The sequence below is a fragment of the Pezoporus wallicus genome, unplaced genomic scaffold (genome assembly GCF_028554395.1).
Source record: "Pezoporus wallicus isolate ANWC-B61680 ecotype Strahan unplaced genomic scaffold, APGP_CSIRO_Pwel_v1 contig_5552, whole genome shotgun sequence".
Lineage (NCBI taxonomy): Eukaryota > Metazoa > Chordata > Aves > Psittaciformes > Psittacidae > Pezoporus > Pezoporus wallicus.
In genome coordinates, this window is record NW_026640754.1 from 2,131,795 (window position 1) to 2,158,133 (window position 26,339).

The following is a 26,339-nucleotide window of genomic DNA, read 5'->3' on the forward strand; positions in this document are numbered from 1 at the left end:
TGGTCAGCCAAAGCTTTAAAGTCTCTTAACAAAAGAAGAACTTAAATCACTCTCTTGATCACTGGGGGTGGGGGAAGTAAGAATTTATATATTTTAAAATTCTAGCTAATTCTAACAATAAAGGCTACAATTTAAAGCAGTTAGGACAGACTTCCATGCTAGAAAAGCCTCGAACTCCAGCTCCCAACACTGGGAAATTTTCTTTAAGCATCCCTTGGATCTGATACCATCTGTGCATATCCATTTCAGCTGCCCCTTCTACTCACACAGAGGTTGGCCTATTCAATGTTTACACAAGTGTGAGAAAACCACAGCTCTGTGTTCTCCTCCTGTGTGGCTTGTTACTGTGAAACATCAAAATAAATTCCATGGAAGAGAACTACAGACATTCCTCCCAACATCAGAATAAACACCAGAGAAGTGAGCTACAAACCATCTCTCCATGGAAAGTCTGCATGCTTCTGCGTCACCAAGAGTTCGAAGTACAGCTGTGTGGAGCTGGGGAGCAAGTTTCTCACAGAAGCTTGGCATTAAATAATAAATAAACATTTGTGAAATATCTAATTTACAATCAAGAAAACAGGTCCTTCCTTAAAGGCACTAAACAGAAGAAACAGACCATGTAAAAACTATTTGGGTTATGCTACAAAAGGCCTTAATGGATGACACTTGCTGTAGGAAAACTGGCAGGATCCACATCAAGTCCTCACTGCTGGGGTTGTAAAGATAATCCCAACACTTGCAGTTCACTGATCTGAGAAACTGCCAACAGAATCCCACCATTTGAACAGAGCTGGCCCATGTGTTAACTCCATAGCAAGTCCTGAGATGTCAAAATTCACTGTTTCTTGTAAGATATCTGTTGAAGGTACAAGGAGCAGCGCTGACTTTTAGCAAGGAACAAGAGACAACCTTCTCAAAGTGTTACTTTTCAGAGGATCAAGCTTGGGAAGAACACTAGGCACATGCACACAAATACACTGATACACTTACTTGACAGCTGTAGGGACCAATCTGGAATACACTAAATACGTGTTGTCATGCGTCTCAGGTTTTTGCATTCTATTCTCTTACCCTGACAAACATGCTACCCCAGGAAAACACCTGTTATTGAAACAAAAATTATAAAACCAAACACACCACCCAAAACACGCAAAACAGCTAACTGCGGAATTTAAGGTGACATCCTCTGAACATCAGCACCAGCCATTTCACTCTGAAGATGTCTGGAGCATAGTAGTTCTCACCTAAGGAATTAAATCCCAGGATCCGGCTGTTGTATTGTACTTTATTTGGTAATGTTGGAAAAGTCTGGCCAAGAAAGGAAACAGCTATTGGGTTTCCAAGGTTATTCCAGGTTTACAGATATTCCCTTAACTCTTCAAAATAAAAATCTTAATGAATGCATTCATTAGGGAAACATAATGAAAGTCAAACTCACACAGATTTAGATTAAGTCTGCATTTATTTATATAGAAATGGCAAAATGAAGACCTACTTTTATAGTGCGTTCACTTGTAATAGCTACACCACTTAAGCAGCTTTGCTGTCTGTTTATAAGACCATTCCTTATTAGCCTGAAGGTATTCTAAGGCTAGATCACGAGACAAGTCATTCACATAGTCCTCACAGTTCACACAGATGGAAAAAAAACCAAAAACTATCTAAAAAAAAGACTATAGCTGGCTTTTTCATCACAGCTAGAAAGGCAACAAAATAGTCCAATGCACAGGACTATGTTTGTGAAAAGAAGTTTAAGAAGTCGCATTTCTGTTGCTTTTCAAGAAATAAGGAAAAAGGACTAATTTATGCTATTGAACTCACAGAAGTTCCAATGTGTAAAATATTAACTACATTAATACTGAATCTCATTTTGTTCCTGTGTCACAAAACTCTTCCAAGTTTTTCCACAAAATTCCTAGGCTTTTCTTTTGGAGAGAGGGGTAGAGACAGAAAAACTGGCAAGCCCAACTTATTTGCAAGAGATGTAGCTCTGAATGTGAGAGATTCAGTCTCAGCACATCCATACTGAAATTTCTGATTAGAACTAGTCAGAGATGCTCCTTTTGCAGCATGGAAGACCTGCACCAAAACCCTCCCTGCACGGCCCAGTTTTAACAAGCAGTTAAACACCTCCTTTCTACACCAGGAGTGCTTTCAGCACAGGACAAAACTATCAGCTGTTAAGCAGCAAAATCTTCCTCCTGTTTTTAACTTCACTGCACAAGGTAGCTAGCTTATTTCAGTGCAGAATAGGAAAGAGCTTTGAAATACTTAAGCTATTTACCCATCAAACTGTTTCCTGTGTGAGTCTTAAGGGAATTAATTTCCCATGAGCTGAAGAGTACAGTTTTACAGGACGCTGAAAGAAAAGCAAAATGGGTTCAACAACAGGACAACAAAGTTTTATTGCATGGAAAAATTCCACAAACTACCTTAGGATGGATTTTTATTTTTTTTTTAATGCATACCTGAAACCTGAAATTACTGTTTAGATAATACTGACATATTGTTTGTCCTAAAACAGTCACATAGAGCTTTGTAACATATGGTCTTTAGCAGAACTGTTGGGATTGGGAAAGGGAGATTTTTTTTTTATATGAAGGCACATTCTAACCTGAAGAAAATTAATTTTACATTTAATAATCTTGCAAAGTTAGGCACTCAAGAAAAACAAAACAGATCTAGCTGTATTCTGTAGTAATAATCTAATTATGTTTATGTTACACAGTAGAAAAAGGGTATTAAAAGTAAATACTAAGATAATGCCACCAAAGAAAGCTCAAAATGCAGAGACAGAAGCAGCTTGCTCCATTTTCTGCATGTAGCTAGCATCAGTTCTATGACCTATGCTAGAATTGCCACCTGTTCCTATTCTTCCTAACTTGTTTTTAACTTACGTAAGCTCCTCAGTCCTACCTGCTCTGCGATCAATCATATAACACTTGCATTAGAATGGAATAAGCTATTTCAGTTGGAAGGGACCTACAGCAATCACCTAGTCCAACTGTCTGACCAGTTCAGGGCTAACCAAAAGTTAAACCATGTTGTTAAGGTCATTGGACAAATGCCCCTTAAACACTGATAGGCTTCGGGCATTGATCACCTCTCTAGAAAGCCTGGTTCCAGTGTTTAAGCACCCTCTCAGTAAATAAATGCTTCCTAATACCCAGATTAAACCTCCTTGGTGCAGCCTTGGACCATTGCCACATGTCCTGTCACTAGATACTAGGGAGAAGAGATCAGCACCTTCCTCTCCACTTGCCCTCCCCAGGAAGCTGTAGAGATCAAAGAGGTTACCCCTCAACTGCCTTTTCTCCAAACAAGACAAGCCTAAAGTCCTTAGCTCTGCCTCACAGGACATTCCCTTCCATCATTTTGAGAGACATTTTCGCATTTAGTTCAAAATTACATGTCTCAAGCGGCAACCTTTTCAGTCCTATTTAAGACATTACAGTTAAGTACAGATGTACATTCTTACTTCAAGTTATCAAGTTAAAAAATATAATAAAACACATTATACCCAGTAAGTTAATTTTGCCTCAGCTTCAAAGCCAGTGCTGAAGCAATACACCACAGAACTTGCAGAAATTACTTGATCCACTGGAATAGCACCCGTGAAAAATACAGAATTCACAAAAAGAAGCTTTGTGAATCTTTTAACATGAACAGTTGCAAATACGTAAGTCTCTCCAATCTTACAGGCATACTAACAGTATGCTGTGCCTTGCTTTGTCAAACGGATTCCAGCTTTGCATCACTGCTGTAAGTGAATGGAAAATGGATAAAGAGCACAAAGAACAGAGACCATATCCTAGAAGCGCCTGCTATTCTTCCATCTTTAAATAATGCAAAATGCAACATTAGCAACTAAGCAGGCAACTAATGCCTTAATATTGTAATCAGTTATCAGAGTCATATTGCAATAAGTTAGTCCTGACTTTAGATAGAGCACATGAGCAAGAAACAGAAGTGGGGCTGGACCTCCTCACTGAGTGAGGCTAAAAACCATAGAGTTAACTGTGGCACTGAAACAAAAGAACAAAAGCTTTAAAGTAGCTAAAATCACGAGAACAAAGCTTCACTATAGTATCAAGTCTGCAAAAAAAAAAAAAAAAAGAAAAAGGAGAAGGCCCCATTCTCCATGGTACCAGCTGGCATTATTTCAGTTCATTTCAAAAAGATCATTTGTCTTTCCTTAAAGTGCAGGATATTGTACTGCACAACATTCAAGCAGTCACAACAGGATTTTTATTCTGCAAGAACTATCTGCAATACTGAAGATGGAAAAAAATCCTTCTGAAAAAAGAAGTGCTCCTTCAAAAAGCTTTGCATTCATAAATGGGAAATTATATTAAAACTCTGTACAAGTTAGAAATGTTGAAAGTCTAACTTACCATCCAATTTTGGAAGCTGACTTAGTACAAGAAACAGTACAGGTTTATTAAAAACTCTGAAACACAGCTATTCAACTGGCAAAAGCATGCTGCTAAAGACCATTTGATAAAGATCCACTAAACACTACAGCTAACTTGGAATTTATAGCTGTGTTTTTACAGCATTTTTTTATATTGAATGTAATACTGCAAGGCTATGTAGCAACTCTCTTTACTAGGTTGGAAAAGATGAATCACAAGAAAAATTACATTAAACTAGTAAAAAGGGGAGGGAACAGTAATTACATTTTTTGGATGGAAAACAGGAAGTGATAAGCTAAATTTAGGGGAAAATAAAGTTATATTTTAAGACTATCATAAGCAAGTGGAACAGGAATCTATTTTTCCATTTCTAGAGCAGAAACAGATTTTGTTACTTATCATGAGTTTCCTCAACTGAGCTAATTAAGACATTATGCTGTTAGCTGTAGCATCCTCTACACTCTTAGTTAATGGACTACACATGAGCTCATGATACTTGGTATCAGGCTATACCTAAACTAACATTAGTTCAGCCAAGTATCAATAAAAGTAACAAGCAAACAGAATAAGCCTTTCATGCAAAGTCTTATGCTTGCTGTATGACAGAAGCCCTCATTCTTAACACAAGGTATCGAAAAAACTACTCAGTAACAATTAATATGTAGATACCCAAGAGAGTAAAAGGGCAAAAACACTGGACTCGATGTTCTGACTACAGGAAATTAAAAACATACTGCCACAGTACCAGAGTTACAGGTCAGAACCTATTCACCCAGTAATTCCAGACTCAAACTTGTAACATCTGCTTGGCTACAGCACATCTTTCAGAAATACATCTGCTATTCACTCAGGGGACACAAAGCTTTCCAGTGGTCTTCAGTATCTTTCAAAGAAGGCTTTTCAATGAGTAATTAATTACAAGCAGCTTTTAATTCAGCACATACACACTGATGCTCAAGCAACTAATTTGGACAGCCAACTCTCTTGAAAAGACCTGGAAATTGCTGTAAGTAGAAACATCATCTGAAGACTTTTCTGTTTCCTGACAGATAAAAACTAGCACCAGGTGTCCTCACTTGCATAAACACCCAAAACAAACCCAATACGAACTCCTAAAAATTCTGCCAGCTTTTGGAATGCCATCTGCTACTTAATCAGCTGTGATTCCTCCCTCTGCCATACATGCAGACATACACACATCAACACACTCAGATAATTTTAATTTCTTATTCAAGTGTAGTCTGGAGTGACACACAGAGACAGCTCACACCAAAACTGTACCTACTGTGAACCTTCCAGAAAAACCTGTTATACTGCATGAGACTTCTATTTATTTTTTTAAGCCAAAACACATGAGCTTTAATCATTACTTACCTCAATGTGGATAAACAGCAAAAACTACATTCAGGATTCACTGTCATACTTTCTATTACAGTTAAAGCCTCCTTAGACTTTAATGGAAACAGAGAGAGTGACAGCACAAACTGCATATTGTAAGAGCTGGGTAGCCTAAACACAGTAAGTAGAAAAAAACCCTGGACTTTTCTCTATATCCCTTGAAACTGAAAACAGGGATGGTTTATGGAATTATCAACTGCAAAACTGCTCTTCAAAGAAGAGAACCAATACACTAATATAATGTATAAACCTAATTTAAGTTGCAACACAGAAAATGTAAAAATGCTTTAAGCAAACTCACCAGAACCCAAGCAGGATAGGCTTTGGTGTCCATTTCTTCCTAGAGTACCTATGATATTAAGGGGGAGGAAGAAGAGCATTACACTTTAAACCAGTAAGGAACAGTTCCACATAACCTCATCAAACTTGACAATTTCAGTTTCTTTCTTGCAATGGCTGATGGCATTTTCAACAGCAAGATTTAGCATTGTAAGGTTAAACTACCTGGAAAATGCATGACGAATTCCCAATAAGCCAAACATTTTCTTTCAATTACAATTATCATACTTCATTTGAAGCCAAGTAGCACTGCTTTATTTTATTCATTCATAGCTAATAAAAAACTAGCATCATAGTAACTTTTTTCCACTTATAGAATCCAGGTATTTTATTTATATAAAGGAGGTATAAATTCACAGCACTTTCAAATGTGCTAACAATCAAGATAAATACAAATGAAAGCACTGAGGAGGTTAATCTACCTTTTCTGCATTGCTTTAGAGTCGTGTGAAAACTGACTCTATTATAAAGTTCATTACATTATATTATACAGCTCATTACAAAAATATTAATTAAATGAAAGCAGTCTTTCAGACTGCTAGGTCTAAGAGCAAAAGCCATGTGCAGAACTTTGTAAAAGATCTGTTGACAACACCTATCAACTTTCTTCATGATTTACAAAGAGTGTGTGATCCTTCAACAGATGTTTCAGTAGTTGACATTCTGCTTTGTCCTGCACCGAACTTGCTTCCCTCACCTCAGCCACACAAATTAACTTTTCTCTCAACGTGAAAATTTTGTCTTACAAAGCCTGACTCAAGATTTTTATCTATTCTTTTGATTCATGCTGGTAAAAATGACTAATTTCAATTGAAAGTTGAAGATAAAACAAGCATCTGATACACATAAATACTATCCTCAACAGCCAAACCTGATCAAGATGCTCTCACAAGAATCTTGCTTAAATTAAACACAAACTTGGGAAATCTAGTCTGGGTTGTGTCTTGCAAATATATGATCTTATAAGCAGGTGACAGAATATGTAACAGACATTATCAAGTATTCTGAACCCTCAAGGGATGCAAGTTTAAAGCAGATAGTAGACAATGATGCCCTGATTGCCACACATACACCTGACCTGATACATAAGGATACAAATACATACGGAATACTTTGAAGACCCAATCTCCAATACTTTAAACTACAAAGAAGAGCAGACTACTACCTCAATTACTCTGAAGTCATAAAGCACAGCTGCTCTTTCTCAAGACAGAGGGATTCAAGAATGTAAGTGAAAAACTGACTTCACCCAACAGCTGATTACCTCTAGTCTCACTGACTTTCCTTGCTGAGTGCAGTGGTCCAGGTAATTTTGGGGTGCACTGGTTCAGTGAAACAGACCTGGCCTTGGCTCCTAGAAGTAGAAGCTTAGATCAGGTTTAAAAGTATAGCTATGTCAGCAGTTAAAGACATGACAAATATTATATACTTGCAGTTAAGCAGAAGATGCACAAATCTACTCAAACAGCAAAAAGAGACACTACCTAGAATATTTAAGCTATATTTAACTTTATCACAACTCACACTGGAAGAAAGAAAAACACAGCTTTAATAAAGCTTCTAAGCAGAAGGAAACATTAGTAGATTCCACTTCACACTAAGATTGAATTATGTAAGCCTCAAAACAGCAGCAAATACAAGACAGCTACATAAACGTTGTCTGAAAGGGAACTCCAGAGGCCAACTATCCAGCCTCCCACTCAGAGCAGGGCCACCACCAAGACACACTTCTAAAACCCCGGTCACTTTACATGTTGCACAGTGCACACTTGTGTTGCATATATTAGATTGTGTTTGTTTCAAAGTGATCTATAGTTTGTGGCACTGTTTCTTTTCACAGTTTAGCAATTTAAATCATGACATTTGGCAGGTGTCTCTTATATTTATTCTCAATTATGTCAGATACCAGCTTAAAATTTAAGCCTAAAACAGGAGCATTGTGTTTAATTAGGTTTATCCAATTACAGTAACCAGTTCACCACAAAGATGGACAAAAGCCAGCTGATTATAACTAGGATTTACAAGAGAGAGACAGCAAGCTTGTTTATCTGCTCCTGTTGTGTCTTTAATTTTGGCCAGAGAATGAGTTGTCAGCTGCTGTTTCTAGCTTGAATGAAGAAACAGTATTGGCCAGTTGAGGAGTCCTGGTTCAAACAGGAACAGGAACCATAACAGTGTTTTATACAAAGCCAGTAAGCCTATTTAAATTAATGTTTTCTTTAGCACCAGGTGATGAAACACAATTGTCTTATGCCTATTAGAATTAGAGAAAACCTCTGCTTCCAATTCAGTCAGTAAAAAGAACATCAAGAAAAAGAAGCATGAAGAGCTAAGCTGTTTCTGGGACTCTTCCCTTTGAAAGATAGAACAGTGTTGTCCATCTATGAAAGAAGATACTTCATCTAAACAAACTTCATCAAACAAACATCCCCATCCCTTAATGTCCTTTCTGTCCTGAAAGGGATGAAGATAATGCAAAGTCTGCATGAGGACAAGGACAACCACATAGTCAGGATAAATTGAAGGTAGTTCTGCCCTACAAACCACCAGCAGCCACAGTGTAGTAGCTTTACAGTAGTAACTACAGTTTCACTCTATCTACAAACAGTCTCATGTACCTTTTGGGGTTGATTTCAACGAGTGTAACCTAGGTCTTGGTACTGCTTTCAAAGGGACTGGAGCAGAAGTACCATTCTGGCAGGCTGGTTTTGTAGGCCATTCTCCATTCTTGATAATGACTGTGGCACTTGCAGCTGCAACACAGAATGACAAAAAACTTGCTCTAGGCAGTATCTAGTTTTCAGAAAATTAAATGCTTAAACAAGCCTGTTTTACCCAAGGCTAAAGTTAGGAAATATATAAAAATATTACTACCGCATCCAATACATTCAGTACATACTGAAGACCTGTATAACAGATCAGTCTATGACTGTTATAAACATTTCTCAGAACTAGACATACAGTTTCGAACTATGCTTAAGTGAACATACATGAAAGTATTTGATCAAGATACATAACAAGGAGTCTGATCTTGCTGTAAAAAGTTAATAAAAAACACATTTCAGTTTAAGCCAAGAAAAAGTATCATCAGTATATGAAAACATTCTGGCCAAAGAACTGACTGTTAAAAACCATAAAACCCAAGCAAAACTCGGACAACTTCCTCATGCAACACCTTCCCCTGTTCTCTCTCATTTGAGCTGAGCCTGTTGTTTTAATGATATGGCACACACACCACCAGCAGACTGCATCCCTTCCATCCCCTCTGGGAAGCACTGAAAAAGTGTGAGCCCAACTGACCTTACCAGCTACTAAACAAGTTTTGAAAAGCTTCCTGTAGTCTCCGCTCATAACAGCGGCTTCCTTAATGACAACAGACCTCAGAAGACTGTACTCCCTACAAAAAGAGGTAGACATGCCCTAACAGGGAAAGGCGAGAAAATACCCAATTGCTACCTCATACCCAAATTGGGTGTCTAACTTACAGGGAAGTTGCTACAGAGGACATTTGGTTCCATCTCAAAGGAACATGAGAAAGATTTGGGTTTGTCATTATGAAGATTATTTACCTTGAAAAAAAGAAGACTGAAATTTGGGGAAAGCATTGGTTTATTTTTTTTGAGGAAAAAATAATACTTCTAAAGCAAGTATAGACTGAGAACACTTTGGTTCAGGTACTAAAAAATTACATATACTGACACACTGAAGAGTAAGAAACTGACATTACATTTACCAAAGACAAGCAAAATCTAAGTTATACTGGAATAGCTTCTCACACCTGCTTTTTCCTGTAGTCATTTAAAGAAAAAGAGAGTGGGATCATATCAGGTTTGCCTCAGATTGATGTTTTAATGAAGCTAACTTTTTCTAAAGGTAAGGTGAACTAGATATCCAATACTGTTCACCGAAAGACAGAACATACAGTCTTGAGATAATTTTAGCATCATTAAATGCACTAGCATAAACCATGTGAGTTACCTGCTTCAAAAAGATGCTTTTTGCCCACTAATCAATATATTTTCAATCTCAGAAAGAGGGACAGAACTGCTTTCTCTTCTAGAAATATGCAACTGAAGTCCTCCTCTTATTTTTTAAATAAAGCTGAAGCCTCTCAAAAAGCACAGAAGCTAAATACTTGCAAAAAAATCTAGGAACAATTCATGTAACACATCAATAACACAGTTATTATATGGATATCCACTGATACAACATCAGAAGATTCAAACCAATTTGCTTTCATAAAGCATGAGGCCTGAAACAGTCCTTAAGTCTTTCTGTAACTCACTGAATTAAGGATTTTTGCTCAGAGTTCACTGCAAGGAGCTAACAACTGCCTGCAAACTGCTGTGGTACTTCTGAGAAGCATGCTATGCAAGTACCACATTGGGTAAGTGAGCACACTTCTGGTGCAGTTAGGGCTCCGTTTTCTCCTGTTATAAGCTCTGGGATCAGCTAACCAGGCTGAGTGCAGAAAAGGGCAAATTTGCAAACTTTGGTCCCTATATGATTCAAAGGTGGTTATCCATAGAATTTGGAGTAGCTAGTGCAATCTTGATGAAAGATGGACAGGTACGAAGTTCTCTCACCACAGCTAAGATCTAAAGGGTTTAAAAATTCAACTCCTTAAAAGCATTTAGTCAAGTACTGACTGCAGAGAAATGCAGCTCCAGGTCAATCACTAGGACCAGCCTTTTCACTTCTGAAACACTATTTCCTTTCCATGCGATTATATACTAATGCAGTTCGTATTTGGATTCTTGTTGCTAACCTCAGAGTTTAAACATTTCGGTATGTTCAAACGACAGTACTTTCAGCACAGCTCTAAAATTGAGATTTGTCTGCTGTTAAAAAAAATAAATAAAAATCAATCTTTCAATGCTTGAACTGACAGCTCGTGCACAAAATACACTTTCATTAACAACATTTCAAATTCCATCATTTCCAAACTTCTCAAATAGTCTTTTTAGACTAAAAAAAAAAAAAACCTCAAGTGCTCATTAAAAAAAAACAAAAACAACCCACAAACAAAAAGCCAAACAAACAAAAACAACACATCAAAAAAACCCTAATACTGCCACAGGAAAACTCTAATCCACGGACACCATAGCAATCCATAACAAAGGGCTGAGCTGACACAGCAGGAGAAATGCTCTCTTTTGTATTTTTTTCCCTGCTAATACAAGGCAAACTCCTTAAGCAAAACAAGCCAAGCAACTTTGTAAATGTAATACTCTTGACAGCACCACAATAGTTAGTCAAAAATTTCATGATGTTCACAGCATAAGGCTCCCATCTTGATCTTTGTGTGCCCCACCCATCCAATAAAAACATTTTAGGTTTACAAATAGAGATTTATTTTTCCTGACGTCACTGTAGAGTAATTGAAAAAATAAAAAACAAGAAGAGTACTGTATTATTAGAGTACAAAGTAAATTCATGAGTTTTTTCCAATTTGACTCAAACTCAGAAACTTCACTTTATAAATTATATGTAACCTATTATACTCAGAGAACCTGACCACCAGACATAAATCACCCATCAAGTGTAAGAAATTAACTAAAGAAAAATCATCTCACAGAAAATCAGCAAGTCAAAACACTGCATGCATTTACCAACCTCCACAAAACAAATGCTTTAGAATAGAAATAAAAAGGAATACAACCTACTTCTTTTCCCAGTGAACGTGGCTAACAAAAGAATAATACAAAAGCTGTAAGATCCCACTACCAGCAATGTCAGTAAGGTAATATCAAAGTGGCTTCCTGAGTCAGTCGGTGGTGTTAGTGTAGAATTGATGAAAATAACAGGAGAAAAATTGGTTTCTGTGCAACTGCGGAGTCCTCCTGGTATAGTCATTTAAAAAAGATCAAAGCAAGCTCAGAGCCAGAGAAACCGCAGCCATGTCCAACAGCTCATATTGCTCTTGCTTGCTCTTTGTGAATCGGAGTGGAAAAAATTGTAAGCTTGAAGGCAGTGGGCAAAACAGATTAAATCGGCTACCAAGTAAGGCTAAATAAGGAGTCATCTGTTTGGATACTTAATCTGAATACACTTCTTTGTTATGAAGCGATTACCCTTTCGTTTGTTACACGAGGGAGTAAAATTAAGAGAGAACAAAGCTGCTTAGGAATACCAGACACAATCCTAAACCTGAACAGCAAGAGTCAACATGGCTGTCACAGTAACGGAACCAACCTGATTACACAGGAAGATGCACTGCATGCTTTATTACACACTCATATTTCTTTGAGGAAAGAAGTCTTCATTTTTTAACAAAGACACTCCAGCGGAAAGAAAAAGGGAAAAAACAACTCAAATACCAAGAGAAAATGTATTTATGTATGCATATGCGCATACATAAACTACAGACATATGTTATATCACCATTCCCTTTTTCAGCCCATTGAAGACAGATTTAAACATCATCTGGCACTTAGTAAAGGCCTTTGCCCAGTCTCCAAGATGTAACAGATGATGCAATAGCAACAGAATATTTAAATGTACTCATTTGAACATGTACAGCTGGGAATACTACTACGTCTGATAGTCAGCTGTGTGTTATGTCCTTCATATTTTTGGCCCTAGAACTCCCACAACTTCTGGTACAGACCATTTGTAGAGCTTCAAATCAAAGCAAGTTCTGTTATTTTTCTCCCTACTTTTAATCAAAATGGAATTGGTTCAGGTCAGATACCAATGTTTACAGTTACCTTAGAAATTACAGAAGTCTACACATGCAAAAAATTTAACATTCTAAAAGCAATTTGACTTACCTGCTTTTCATCTGATCTACATATTTTGTCTTAAAACTCTGAAAGCAGATAATAATCTAGTCCAAAAAGAGCATTTAGTATCAAAACCCTGTAACATGCAGTATTATGAGAGGTAATCCATTCACACCATCCACTTCCTACACTACATGTAAACACAAAGAAACTTTCATTGAACAAAAGCCTCGCTGTTTTTGTAATGTTACATTATGAAAGAGGAGCTCTACTGTAGCCTCTAGCCAGGAAACCAAAATCCAGTGGCATATTTCAAGATGAAAAGTTGTAAAGTAAGAGGCAAAAAGTCTAAGATCTAGAGCTATTATATAGTAGAACTAGAACCAACACAGGCCTTCTGTCAGACAGCACTCCCTTCAAGGGGATTGTTTTTGTTTTCTTTTCAACAAGCAGTTGATGCTGACTATCAGCTAAAACTCATAACCCTGATAGATACTTACAGTTACTGCTGAAATGACTTGGCTCACTCTGAGCACTGCTGACTGATGAGATGCTAGGAGTTCTCTCAAGCACTGATCTTTTGACAGGCACTTTGGATTTGGTGAGTGGTTTAACGGAGCCAGCCCAGGAGACTGGAGAATTTTTCACAGAGGCATGCCTCTCTCTTTGCAAAGATCCTGTACTTGTCAATTGGGGGGAAGGGGTAGGGAGAAAAAAAGAACAAAAGGAGTTGGAAAGAACCTAAAAAAATTGCTTCTTCCATATATATGACCACAAGTAAAAATATTTACACATTAAAAATACACGTAAAAAAGCCTCATCTACCTCATATTGACGCGCTAAAAAATGCTGTAAATGCAGAAAAACAGTTCCAGGGATTTAAAGAGTCCCATTTCACCTGCACATTGACATCAGGAACAAGTCAAGAGCTTTAAAGACTGGCCTTTCAGGCAGAAATATGCATGCACAAAGTTTTACCTGCATTCTCCTACCTCTGTGTATTATGGCTGGCTGTACTAGCGATCCCATAAGAATATAAACTCTAGCTCGAAGACAATCCAAGAAAGATTATTTCATTTGTTACCAGCCCCAAACCAGAGATTCCTTCCTATCAAGGACAAACAGCACAAGAGTATTAAATTGTGCGGTACTCACATGATGCACTGAAAACTGACTAGTTCCCCAGGACTAGTTAAACAGCACTCCCCAGAACCAAGTTCTTAGTGACCAACTGGTGCAGACACATTTTTGCATTAAATGCTGTTTTCATTTGAGCTTGTTGAATACAAATGCCCAACAGCTAAATTAATCCAATACAAAGACTATTTATAGATGAGGCCAGTGTGCCATCTTCAGATGGGAGCTTGCTCTTGTACTATTAACAACACAAGTACAATTTCTGCAAGAAAAAATGTTTAGTTAAAATAAGTTTTTAGTTTTTTTTCAGAAAAAAGTGCACCCAGATTAAAACTACAGTGGCCCAAAGGAAGTTACGTACACACAGACTTGTCTGGCCAGCACCAAGTTGTCTCTTGTCAGCTCCAATGTCAACATTTTTATACAGTCCTCTAACTATGGAAGAGGTTTTCATTTTTGTACAGAACCACAGATATGGCAGACAGACTTTTTTTCTTTTTTTAAAATATTGTTGGTTTTGGTGACAAAAAACCTGGTCTCTGTGTGGAGACCTCATAGCAGCCTTCCAGTATCTGAAAGGGGGCTACAAGGATGCTGGGAAGGGACTCTTCATTAGGGACTGCAGTGATAGGACAAGGGGTAACAGGTTCAAACTCAAACAGGGGAAGTTCAGGTTAGATATAAGGAAGAAATTCTTTACTGTTAGGGTAGTGAGGCACTGGAATGGGTTGCCCAAGGAAACTGTGAATGCTCCATCCCTGGCAGTGTTCAAGGCCATGTTGGATGGAATCTTGGGTGACATGGTTCAGTGGGAGGTGTCCCTGCCCATGGCAGGGGGGTTGGAACTTGATGATCTTAAGGTCCTTTCCAATCCTAACTATTCTATGATTCTGTATTTTGCAAAACTTGTGATGTTATTGCCATTTTAAAGAGTGACAGATATAGTTTATCTTACTTGGAGAGACAACTATAGTGTTTCAGATTTGACTTAGAGCAACCAAGTTTATATTTAAAGGGCATACCCTTCCCTTATTCCTGTCACTTTAAACCAAATTTCAATTTTGCTTAAGTTATATAAGAGACTATTGAAATACAACAAAATTAGCTAGCGATTCCACTTTATTCAACATTAGTTTTGCTGCAGGACCTCCACTCCTAAAGACCAAGAAATCATCAATTTGCACTAAGGCCAAGAAAGAGTGACATTAGGGCATTACATTGAGGCAAGAAAAACACTTAGGCCCAATGTCTGCTTTTCAACAGTAGGTGGTGTGCCAGGATTAGATAACTTGTCTCAAAACATACATTACCCAAAACCAGGAACAATACTAGTAAAAGGAAGGTATGTCCAAACTATTTCCTAGTTCAGATCAACTCAGCAATGAGAGAAAAACCCTACATACAATATATACTAAACATGCATTAGGGTATATAGGCAGACAGTACTGGTCACTGAATACAACACACAAATTTCAATGAGTCATTAAACATGCTTTATGTCAGACCTCACTTCTGAGGTGCACTTTTACCACTTGTTTGGCATTACTACGCACAGCTGTGATTCTGCATATGGCTTTACTGTAGATCTCCAAAACAATTATCAACCATATTTTAGATTTTTTTGTAAGTTACTGTAATGGATCCTTGATTATCTCCAGCTCACTAAAGAGCATCCAGCCTTTGTCATGATACGAGAACACAAACTCACACTGACTAAAACTACATCTGTAACACAGCACTCCAGACAACATACCTGAAATAGCTTATGTTTGACCAAAATACATTTCTGTGACATCTGAACCTCATATAATAAATCTGACAGCTTTGTAACACACTTTCCATGTTGTTTTATAACACCTTGTTTCATTAATGGGTCAACATACCAGAAAAGTAATTAATCCAGACCAGGCAGAAATTCCTTTTCTAAATAGCCTCTCAGCAGAAAAGGTGCAAAACCCAAACAAACTTCACGCCCTCAGAACAAACAAACAGAACAAGAAAAAAAAAACAAAACAGAATATAAACCCAACCAACCAAGCAAAAAAGGGGCTGCTGCAAAAATGCTGCATGTTAAGTTCAACTTAGTAATTTAAAGCTTTACATTTCAAAAGGCAGCTAAAAGAAAAAAGGTAGCTTATCAGCTGTATTTTATTGTCTAAAGATGAGGGGTAGCATGCTTGACTACTATTGTGCTGGACTTGTTCATCCAGTTCAAAAGGTACAGGAACAAAATCCTGTTTTGTTCACAGCGAACAAGCATATGAAAACACTCAATCTCTTCTTGCACAGTGTGATCCCTATATATGACTTGCAGCCAGCCTGGCTTCTCTGCAGACACTGGAACGCAGCAGTGCTCCAAGTCAGCTGTGAACTCAAACCAATTCAGTGAGTGCAGCACACTCTAGGATGACCAGTTTCAGAAGCAGTGAAACAGATGACCTTTGCTCTTTACTTAGTTCTTCTACTGCTTGGTGCTTTTCTATAATGCTTCCATTAAAGTAATTACTTCAAGTACTCAAACACACTTTTCAAAAGCCCAGCTTGAGGGAGAATTTCTTTTAAGTCATGAAACAAGATCATTAAGCAACTACTCTAAGTGTTACTTGGGTTTTACAAAGTATTTTTGTAAGTACCATTCCCTAAGAAAGGAGTCACACAGAATTAAACGTGAAGGTTTTGAAGACAGAAGCAGGAAGATAGGAGATATAAACAAAAGGACTGGAAACAAGCACAAAAGCAGTATATTTAGTGAACCATTACTATGAAGACAACAAGCAATATCAAAGTAGCAGGCTTTCATCAGTTATTTAATCTAGTCACTGAAGTGCAATACTAGAAATACCACATTCCTCTACAGTGAGGTAATCAGTTGGCAATTCTTTAGAAAAAAAGTCTCTATGCAACAGCCACATTACTTCAAGTATGTTAAAATATCTCTTGTATCGCAATGGAAATAAGCAAAGAACAAAGCTCATTTTTCAAGAAGCTCTGAAGTCAGCTTTCAGATCCTTACACTCAAATAGTCATATGCTCATATGAACCCTTCTCATAGGTGGTTATTGTCAAGAATAACTTAAAGCTTCCTTCAATAGCACTGGAGTAAAAAATAAATAAATAAATAAAATTGAACTGAGAGTATAAACAATACGCTAGTAGTGGTGCCTTGTGCTTTCCTGACTTCCCCTGCAAGTTTAGAAATCCAGAGTGCCCTATTTTAGAAGTGCTAAATTTCATAGCTCTAAAAAAAAAAAAAAAATCATTTCAAGCATGATGAAAAGGTGCAGTCTAAACCTACTGTACAAGGTCTTTGTAAAGCAAGAGGAGTAAACCTTCAAGAAAACATACAAATTTTTGGCATCTATTGAAAGGAGTAATAAATCACAGAATGACAAACTAGACTTTCGTATTGTTTCCAGCACACCAATCCTAACATAGCTGTAAGAGCATTTATGGTTGCTATTCTGAGCACTGTAAATCTCAATAATAACAGATTCCTGATGGCTGCAAGCTCCCCAGGTTGCCCGATTGGCCATTCAGCAATATTAGTATTACTGTATTATGCTAAATCTATATACGCATCACTGTTTGTTCAAGGAATAAAGAGCGGTTACAGCACATTTCATAATCCTACTAAAGATACACAGATAATCCCTTTCTAGTTATCTCTCCCTTTTAAAGTCTCAAATTACTACCAAAATTACCAAAGAAAAGGCAGGACACAATTATGTCACATTGCTTGTAATACCTCAACTGATAAACACGTACAAAGACATGGAACGTTAAGTTACTGGTGGGTCTTGAAATATTAAGATGAAAGAGATTTATTTGTTTAGGGAATAACAGCTGATCAGAGAACAGTTTACATTATTAAGGCAAGTCCCCATATGACTCAGACTTCCACAGTATTGTTCCCATTCACCTACAGTCCTTAGGGAAGTGCTCCTCTTTGGCACAGACACCAATCAGCAGCAAGCTAGTGCCAAAAAACATAACCAGGATGCCAGCAGCCATGTGGGTAGGTATTGATGTGCTCTTCCTACTGCAGCTCAATATTCTTGGACTAAAACTGAAAAACGGATCATCAGTGCATTTTATTAGCAGCTAACAACCACCAAGCCAACCCTGTTAATTCTCCTACACACTCCTGCTGTCAGAAGAGTGATCAGGGTGTTTTCAGTCAGAGGAAGAGAACACCACTCGTGTACAACTACTGTTAAATTTCACTTTTTCCCTTCCTATTTGTCCCAGCTTTGAAATGTCGCAGACTTCCTCCCAGTTAAATCCTTCCACTATCAGAGACTCTTCCCTTCCCTATCTTCCCTCAGGCTCAACTCCCTGCATGTCACCTCTCCAGCACCTGGAAATAGACTTTCTCCTTCCCAGCCTCAAGTCCAAACACACGTCTGCTCTCCCACCTCCAGCGGTGTCTGCCCCCATACTACCTGCTGCATTGACTCAATGTTAGGTTTTTCCTTCTGTAGGCTGAACCAGAGCACCCCCCCAAGAGACCACATCTGCACAGTCACACTGTCATCTCCTACGACCCCAGGCAGAGCCACTTTCCAGACAGGAGCTTTGCACCAGCTTCATGGGCAGCTGCACAGTGGTAGCAAAGCTTGCCCATGCCAGCTTTGCCAGGAGTCTGTTGTAAGCTGTTTGCACCCCAACTTAAACAACCCCCAACAGCTAGTTTTACACAGCTATTGGAAATCCCTGTTTGCTTAGGAGTAGTGGGCACAAGAAGTCAAATCAACATGCTATGGGAATAGCTGAGGCAAAAGAAAACCACCAACTGCATCCTGTTACACTTTCATTATTGTCCTGCTCTTTGTACCACACAACCCTTCATGTTATACACTGAAATTTTTTGATAGCTTGCAACTTTTATATCTATGTTACCTACAAATATTTTGAGATTTCTGCTGCAGGAGTTTGTGCATTCCTTGCATGAAGGAAGAACCTCCCTGCAGCAAAACATAAATACAATTTTCTTCAGAAAGACAAGGATTCCTCTTTCTCTCCTCCTTTACCTCTCCCTTCAGAGAATTCAAAACTAACCAGTACAGGTGAAGAGTTATTTGAAGACACACCGGCATGTCCCTGCAAGTAAATGACAAAGCATCAAGAAATTTCCCTGCAGGGAAATGGAAATGGTGCACACCTCACTTCTTAAGGAGAATATTCTTACAGATGCATCCACATTTCTGGCAGCATTGATATGTTTGACTGTTAGTATCAGCTTCTGCAAGTATGATCATGCTTCCTGCTACAGGAATAACACATTAAAACCCCAACTGGGCTAGTCATAAATCACCTGTAAAAAGTCTGGGAACAGAATGGCCACTGATGGCACCAGAAAAAAAGCTGACAGAATGGAACGCTCCCAGAGTCCAGAGGAGGGTCGTGGAGATGCACAGAGGGCTGAAGCACCTCTCCTACAGAGACAGGCTAAGAGAACTGGGGTCATTCAGACTGGGGAAGAGAAGGCTCAGGGGAGACCTTAGAGCAGCTTCCAGTGCCCAAAAGGGAACCTTGAAGAAATCTGGAGAGGGACAGCATGCAGTGATAGGACAAGAGGGAAGTGACTTTAAGCATAAAGATAGTAGATTAGATTAGAGACATTATGAAGAAATTCTTCAGTATGAGGGTGGTGGGACACTGGAACAGGATCCACTAAGAAGCTGTGACTACCCCATCCCTGGCAGTGGTTCAAGGCCAGGCTGGACAGGGCTTTGGGCAACCTGGTCTAGTGTGAGGTGTCCCTACCCACAGTAGGGGGTTAAAACTAGATGATATTTCAGTTCCATTCCAACCCAAACCATTCTATGATTCTTTGATTCTGCAAGCTGGAAGTCAACAGAATACTGGAAAACTTGGAAACTTGGGAAAAAAGATCATTTAAGTTCATATTCAAATGTTTTCACCACCAGCCCCCTATTCCCCCAAACCTCAGAGGAACACACCAAGGATACCAAACCAAAGATACATCAATAAACTTGCTTTGACATCATTCATTATAACAGATCCTGTATTACCTCGCAAAAAAAAAAAAACAACCTTCCACTTTTACTCATTTCTCATGATCAATTTGATTTCTAAAACTAAACAGGATGTTTCAAATGGATGTTTTTATGCTGAACCCCCTCTAAGGCTTGCAAAACAGAGCAGTATCTATCCTATGATATGAGCTCCTTGTTAATGAAAAATAATAAAAGGAAATTGCTGTCAAAGTTATAGCAAGGTTTTTTACTAGTGTATATATTCAAAGCTAAAAGCAAATTGACTAAATTGAGTTCAGATTACATAATTTTATGGCTCCTTTCTGGCTTCACATTGCAAATTGACCATTTTGTACCTGAATGACCCACACCTGAGGCAGAGGCTTAGAGGTCAATACTTGGCACAAGGATGTGCATAGCTCCAACAAGCTTTCAGCAAACCACTCCTGTTGAGAATGGTCAGGAAGAGACAGCAAAATAGAGTGGAAACGTCACCAGGGAAGTCCAACTCAAGCAATCACAGAAAGGATGACCTGCAAGGTTCCTACACCCTCACAACTTACACTGTTTTCTGAACTCTTACAAACTGATCAGCTGGACAAAAGTCTTTTCAGACACAAAGGGGTAAGTTTTCCCCCCACCTCATACTGCAAATTAGAAGAGAACAGAAGAGAACTGGTTATGAGACACATAGTCACTGTGCAGTGGAGCGATCTGGGTGAAGATGACCAAAAGAGGGATGACAGACAAGCTTTACATCATACTATAGACTACAGACCTTATGCTCCATGGAGACCCATGCATTGGTTTCGTCCTTCCTGCACCTCTGAAGGGGAATATGGGAGTTTAAAGCTCACTTTCAACACAGGCTTTAATTACTGTAGTGAACCCCTACATATGCAGTACGGAAAATGAAAAGGGGACTCCATAATCTGGACAAATAATAAAAGGATGAATAATGATCTTGGATAAGTCGGCACATGAGAAACCTGCTTTTAGGATCCATAACAGAAACCAGCTGTTCTGCAAAAGAAAAGGCATAAAAAAGACTGGGAAGTAATGCCATCCAGAGGGACCTTGACACGCTTGTGAGGTAGGCTGATGCCAACCTCATGAGGTTTAACCATGACAAGTGTAAGGTCCCAGACCCGGGTCAGAACAATCCCAGGCACAGGTTGGGCAGAGAGGAGATTAACAGCAGCCCTGTGGAGAAGGACTTAGGGGTGTTGGTTGATGAGAAACTTAATGTGAGCTGGCAGTGTGTGCTTGCAGCACAGAACGCCAACCGTATCCTGGGCTGCATCAAAAGGAGTGTGACCAGCAGGTCGAAGGAGGTGATCCTGCCCCTCTACTCTGCTCTTGTGAGACCTCACCTGGAGTATTGTGTGCAGTTCTGGTGTACTCAACATAAAAAGGACATGGAACTGTTGGAACAAGTCCAGAGAAGGGCTACGAGGATGATCAGGGGACTGGAGCACCTCCCTTATAAAGATAGGCTGAGAAAGTTGGGGCTGTTCACCCTGGAGAAGAGAAGGCTGCGTGGAGACCTCATAGCAGCGCTCGAGTATCTGAAGGGGGCCTATAGGGATGCTGGGGAGGGACTCTTCATTAGGGACTGTAGTGATAGGACAAGGGGTAACAGGTTCTAACTTAAACAGGGGAAGTTTAGATTGGATATAAGGAGGAAATTCTTTACTGTTAGGGTGGTGAGACACTGGAGTGGGTTGCCCAGGGAGGTTGTGAATGCTCCATCCCTGGCAGTGTTCAAGGCCGGGTTGGATGGAATCTCGGGTGGCATAGTTTAGTGTGAGGTGTCCCTGCCCATGGCAGGGGGGTTGGAACTAGATGATCTTAAGGTCCCTTCCAACCCTAACTATTCTATGATTCTATGATCCTATGACTGGTTGAAATTAAATTTTAAGCCTTATTTGTAGACATTGGTGCATTTCAGACTTGTTCATGAGAAAATCTATGGACAGCCTTACAAGTAACTCCTCATTCCAGCATTTTGAGAAAAGGTCTGACTGTTTCAGGCCAGAGAACCTGGAAGTTACGTTTGCCTTTTAAAATACTTTGCTTCCTCTTGGCAATATGTCAATCCACCTTTAAAGAGTCATATGGTAGATGGCAGGAATAATACAAGGTGAAAAGTGATTTTCACAGCAACCATGTTGGGTTTAGCTCCTGGGTCAGTGTCAGCAGAGAGACTCAAGGATTGTGGGAATGCTTGCTGGAACCTAATTGTTTCGGTTCTGCTTCACTAGTATTGCAAAAGGCTATAAAGTCCTAAATTACTAAGTTTACATATGTTTCCAGCTGTATGAAAAACCCACTGAAACCATTTGGTTTCAATTTTCCATATGAAAAGCCTGCCTTTGTGCAATAAACAGGAACAACACTCAATAATGAACACAGACTTAATCTGTCACAGCTTGTTCCAGTTTTAGTTTTGGAAGCTTCTCTGAATTACATGTAAGTGTAAGATCAAGCCAAAATTCAACCAAAGGAATTTCACAATTATGAACTAATAAGCAAATCAGTATTTCAAAGTATCGCTATGGTCTAACCCAACTTAAAACGTATTTCCTATAGTATATGGGGCATTATTTTTCCTGTGCTTCAGTTAGTTGCAAAACACTGGAAGAAGACCTTCAGTATCATCAAGTTTTCATATGGTCTTAGTTGTACAAAATCTTCAAGGAAACACAGAAGAGATGTCAAGCTTCTCTCTACCCGAGCTTTCATTACTCTAGTTAAATGCTGTGAAAATACTAGCAGGAGAGAGAGGGAGTGCCAATGGATTAGATATATGGAAAAGATAAGGAAAGCACAGGGCCACAACTCTGCTAACTGGGTATTGGTGACTTAAGTCAGAGACAAAATGGCACCCAAAATGTCAGAAGTAATTGTCAAACACTGAAAAACATTTTGGTTACAATGATGATTTACATGGCTTCCATTAATTTCTGGAAGTCTTTAACAGAGGAACAGTATTTGTGATGCATTCATATTCCCAAATAGTTTCAGTTACACTTAAGGCTTGACAGAGCTCTCACAGCTAAGATTCAGTAACAATGTGAAATTTCATACAGTGGGAAGTAATTTGAAGCAACGGTATAATTTCAAGGCAGAAGCGTAGGTGAAGTTGTAACATATCTGAAATCTTACTTGCTGGTAAAGCTCCTTTCTTTTACATACTTACCGGTAGGTTGTAATCAGCAATAGGAGAAAAAACATCAATGGTGAGCATTCACATTTTTAGATCTAAAGTAATTTATATCCCTATTTTATGCTGTTCAAACACAAATTAAACAACTTCCTACATCTCAGACTGTCACAGTGCTTCCACCCAGTTGCATGGGTGGTAACATGTGGCTGCTGGGGCAGGCTGACAGCAGGACTTAAGAGCTATGTTCCATGGGACCACCAAAGCTCCTTGGCTTCTCCATTCCCCTTCTACTTCAAGTGAAGGGCATCACTCTTCCCAAACCATAATACCACAACTATTAGCAGGTTATTACTCCTCCACAGTGGTTATGCACACCCAATTAGAAGGCATGTGTGTTTGCTGGGAACAAAACCAATAGTTTCTTTCATTTCAGGACTGGTTCAAAGTCCTGAACCAGGGTTCTAAAATTACATACGCCTTCCAGTAAAAAACAGGTAACCCGAACACCTTATTATGTGTCTTGAATTCTAATAAATGCTTTCCCCAATAGAAAACTAACATAGTAAAAGGCACTGCCTGCCATCCAGTATTACAGAAATCTATGTGTTATGAAGAAATAGAGATAATTTTGATGCATCTCATAACTGTGACCCAATTTCTAGACTGCCATTTCAAAAACCACTTCACTATACTGAATCAAGTCAGGTTCACCCTTTAGAGAACTTATTTCTAATTCAGCAAAAAACTCCAAGTTCCAGCCACGTTACACCAATGCTGGCAAAAAGCAGTCAGCAACCATTTGGAATTAATAAAAAAGTTATTTCTATCTTAACGTGCTCTGCAAAGAACCTCAAGAAAATGTAACGCTTGAGATATGCGTTTTCCTCTCCTGCTGTCTTTTGTCCAGAAGAGGATCGGGGAATTTCCTTAGAAGATACGCTTCCCATTGGTTAGTGCATTACCACTGAAAAGCTTTAAGGTTTAAATCCACAAGACAAAAAATATTACTAAAACCTCAACTCCTGCCAAGTTGCAACAATTTTATAATTAGTGTTTTATTCATAGCATTTTCTCTTTTATTTCTTGGTTGTAGGGAAGTTTCCCACTTCCCACTTGAAATGACAGTGCATGACACAATCCACTGCTCACAAGCCCATGATTATACATACACTAATACATTTTGGCTAGATGGACTGCTTCTCTCCCTCAACATACACATGTGAGAGATGACACAGAGCAATACTGTCAGAGTATTTAATGGACTCACTGAACTGATTTTCCTTCCTGCCTAGCAATCCAAATGCAGCCAGCAACTGGTTAAGAATTAGCTACATTTATGTTAGCACCTCAAGAAGCAATGAGGTCATTAAGATTTTTAAGACTCAGATTGACAAATGCCTGACAACCTAATCTGAATTCAGTGTTTGACCCAGTTACAGGCAGGGAGGGCTGGACTAGGTGACCTTGAGAAGTCCTTTCCATCCTGAATTTAGCTAGTCTCTCTGTAGTCCAGAGAAATCCTGACAGCAAACAACTGTACAGCTACCAAACTATTTTTCTGGGCTGCTGGAATTATACCAACGCACGAGTTTAATGCCAAAGTTTTCAAATTACTTAACTGGAAGAAAGAGTTACTCCCTACAGGAAGGCTGTAGCTAAAAGGGGCAACTGGGTTTGGTTTACAAGCTGCTGCTTGGCCGCAGTCAGCATATGTAGAGTTCTACTTCAAGAATCTTCAGAAACAGATGGGGTAGGCAACAATAGATGGAGTTTTACCTAAAAGGTGTGGCCACAAAACACAGCAGGGCTTTGGTAACAATACCAAGTAACTCCTTCCTTTCCCCATCCTTGCTTCTCCCACCCTGCACTCCCCTCTTCTCATTTGTGCCAGTACTGTGTTTACCAGGGAGCAAGGAATCGTGGTTAAGAACTCCCTTAGCAAAGGATGTGAACTTAACCTGACACAGTTTAATGCACAAAGTCCTACCCTGCAGCACCAAAACACTGCACAAGCAAAATGGAGAGCAGAATGTGCTCTTAACTTTGCACATTGGAAGCGGGGCTGGGGAGAGGGCAAGGAGTTAAAAAAATTAGTCTCATGTGCAGCATTAGAGTTCCGTTCTCATAGATCATACCACAGATTTGACATGTTGAGGTGCTGCTTCATGCTCTTACCTTAAGTAGCCTTTTTCCAACAGGAAAAATTCAGAAGGTATTCTACTGACTACCGTAATTTCAACATAAAATGAGTTGGAGAGGGACAGGTTTAGCTAAACAAACTTGGGCAGTAAAGGGTTTTCTTTCCAACAGCAAATGACATCTTCTGAAAGTGCATCTGTTTTTTTTGGTTGGTTGGTTAGTTGGTTGGCTTGTTTATATGAAGGAAGAAAGTTATTCCTATACCCCAGCCATACTTACATTTATTTTTAGTGATAGTATCATAAGTCTACTCTGGACTAATAACCTAAGAGACAAATATACATCTAGATCTATATCCATCTCAATTCTTCTAAGACTATAATTACAGATAGGAAAACTCTAAACTGGCACTTAGGGAGGTGACGAGTCTTCCAAGAAACTGGTGATTTACAAGCAGGTACCTAGTTCACCGAGCAAGTCGCTCACATTAGCAAGGCTCAATTCAGTGAAGAGCCTATATCCACTTTCTTTCAGGGACTCATCCCATTAAGGACTACTGATACAGATTTTATCATGCTTCAGCACCTGTACATAATTAAAAGGAGCAGACTGGACTGTTTTATAATCTTAGATTAAGTAGGTTAAAAAAAACCAAACAGGTTTTACTGGGTATAGAAGGGTGTGCACACTTCAAAATTACACTGTATTGTAGTGTAGTCGTTTATAGCCAGGATATCTTTGCCATTAGCTATATTACCACACTTGATTAAAAAAGGCACTAACCTAGAAGAGCATTCCTGACTCACTACAATGCAGTTACAGAACATATTTTCCAGTCACCAGATTTAAACGGTGGCCTACAGACTAGATATAAAGATCCCCCCCAACCTTTGGCATTAATCAGTCTGAGCTTAATTAGCAACTCAAGCAGTAGCCTCTCTTTCAATTACAGTTTCTAGAAAGGGGAGGACCTAGAGCTGGACTGAAATTAGGTTGAACAAAATATGTTATGCCT

At 38.9% G+C, this 26,339-nt stretch overlaps 1 protein-coding gene across 5 annotated transcripts in view; it reads right to left on the reverse strand.

Annotated features, from left to right (window-relative positions):
* The window catches only part of MTUS1 (microtubule associated scaffold protein 1), an 87,687-nt gene that overhangs the window by 56,283 nt on the left and 5,065 nt on the right, over positions 1-26,339 (reverse strand). For 2 of the 5 annotated variants that reach the window (XM_057420255.1, XM_057420259.1), the window contains exons 3-6: positions 13,381-13,557; positions 8,774-8,908; positions 7,420-7,509; positions 6,118-6,165 (exon numbers count right to left, since the gene is read on the reverse strand). In XM_057420255.1, coding sequence (XP_057276238.1) covers positions 6,118-6,165; positions 7,420-7,509; positions 8,774-8,908; positions 13,381-13,557 — 450 coding nt within the window. Of the gene's footprint in view, positions 1-6,117; positions 6,166-7,419; positions 7,510-8,773; positions 8,909-11,821; positions 12,105-13,380; positions 13,558-26,339 lie in introns of those variants that run through there. The other 3 variants (XM_057420260.1, XM_057420258.1, XM_057420257.1) reach the window with 3 other exon arrangements.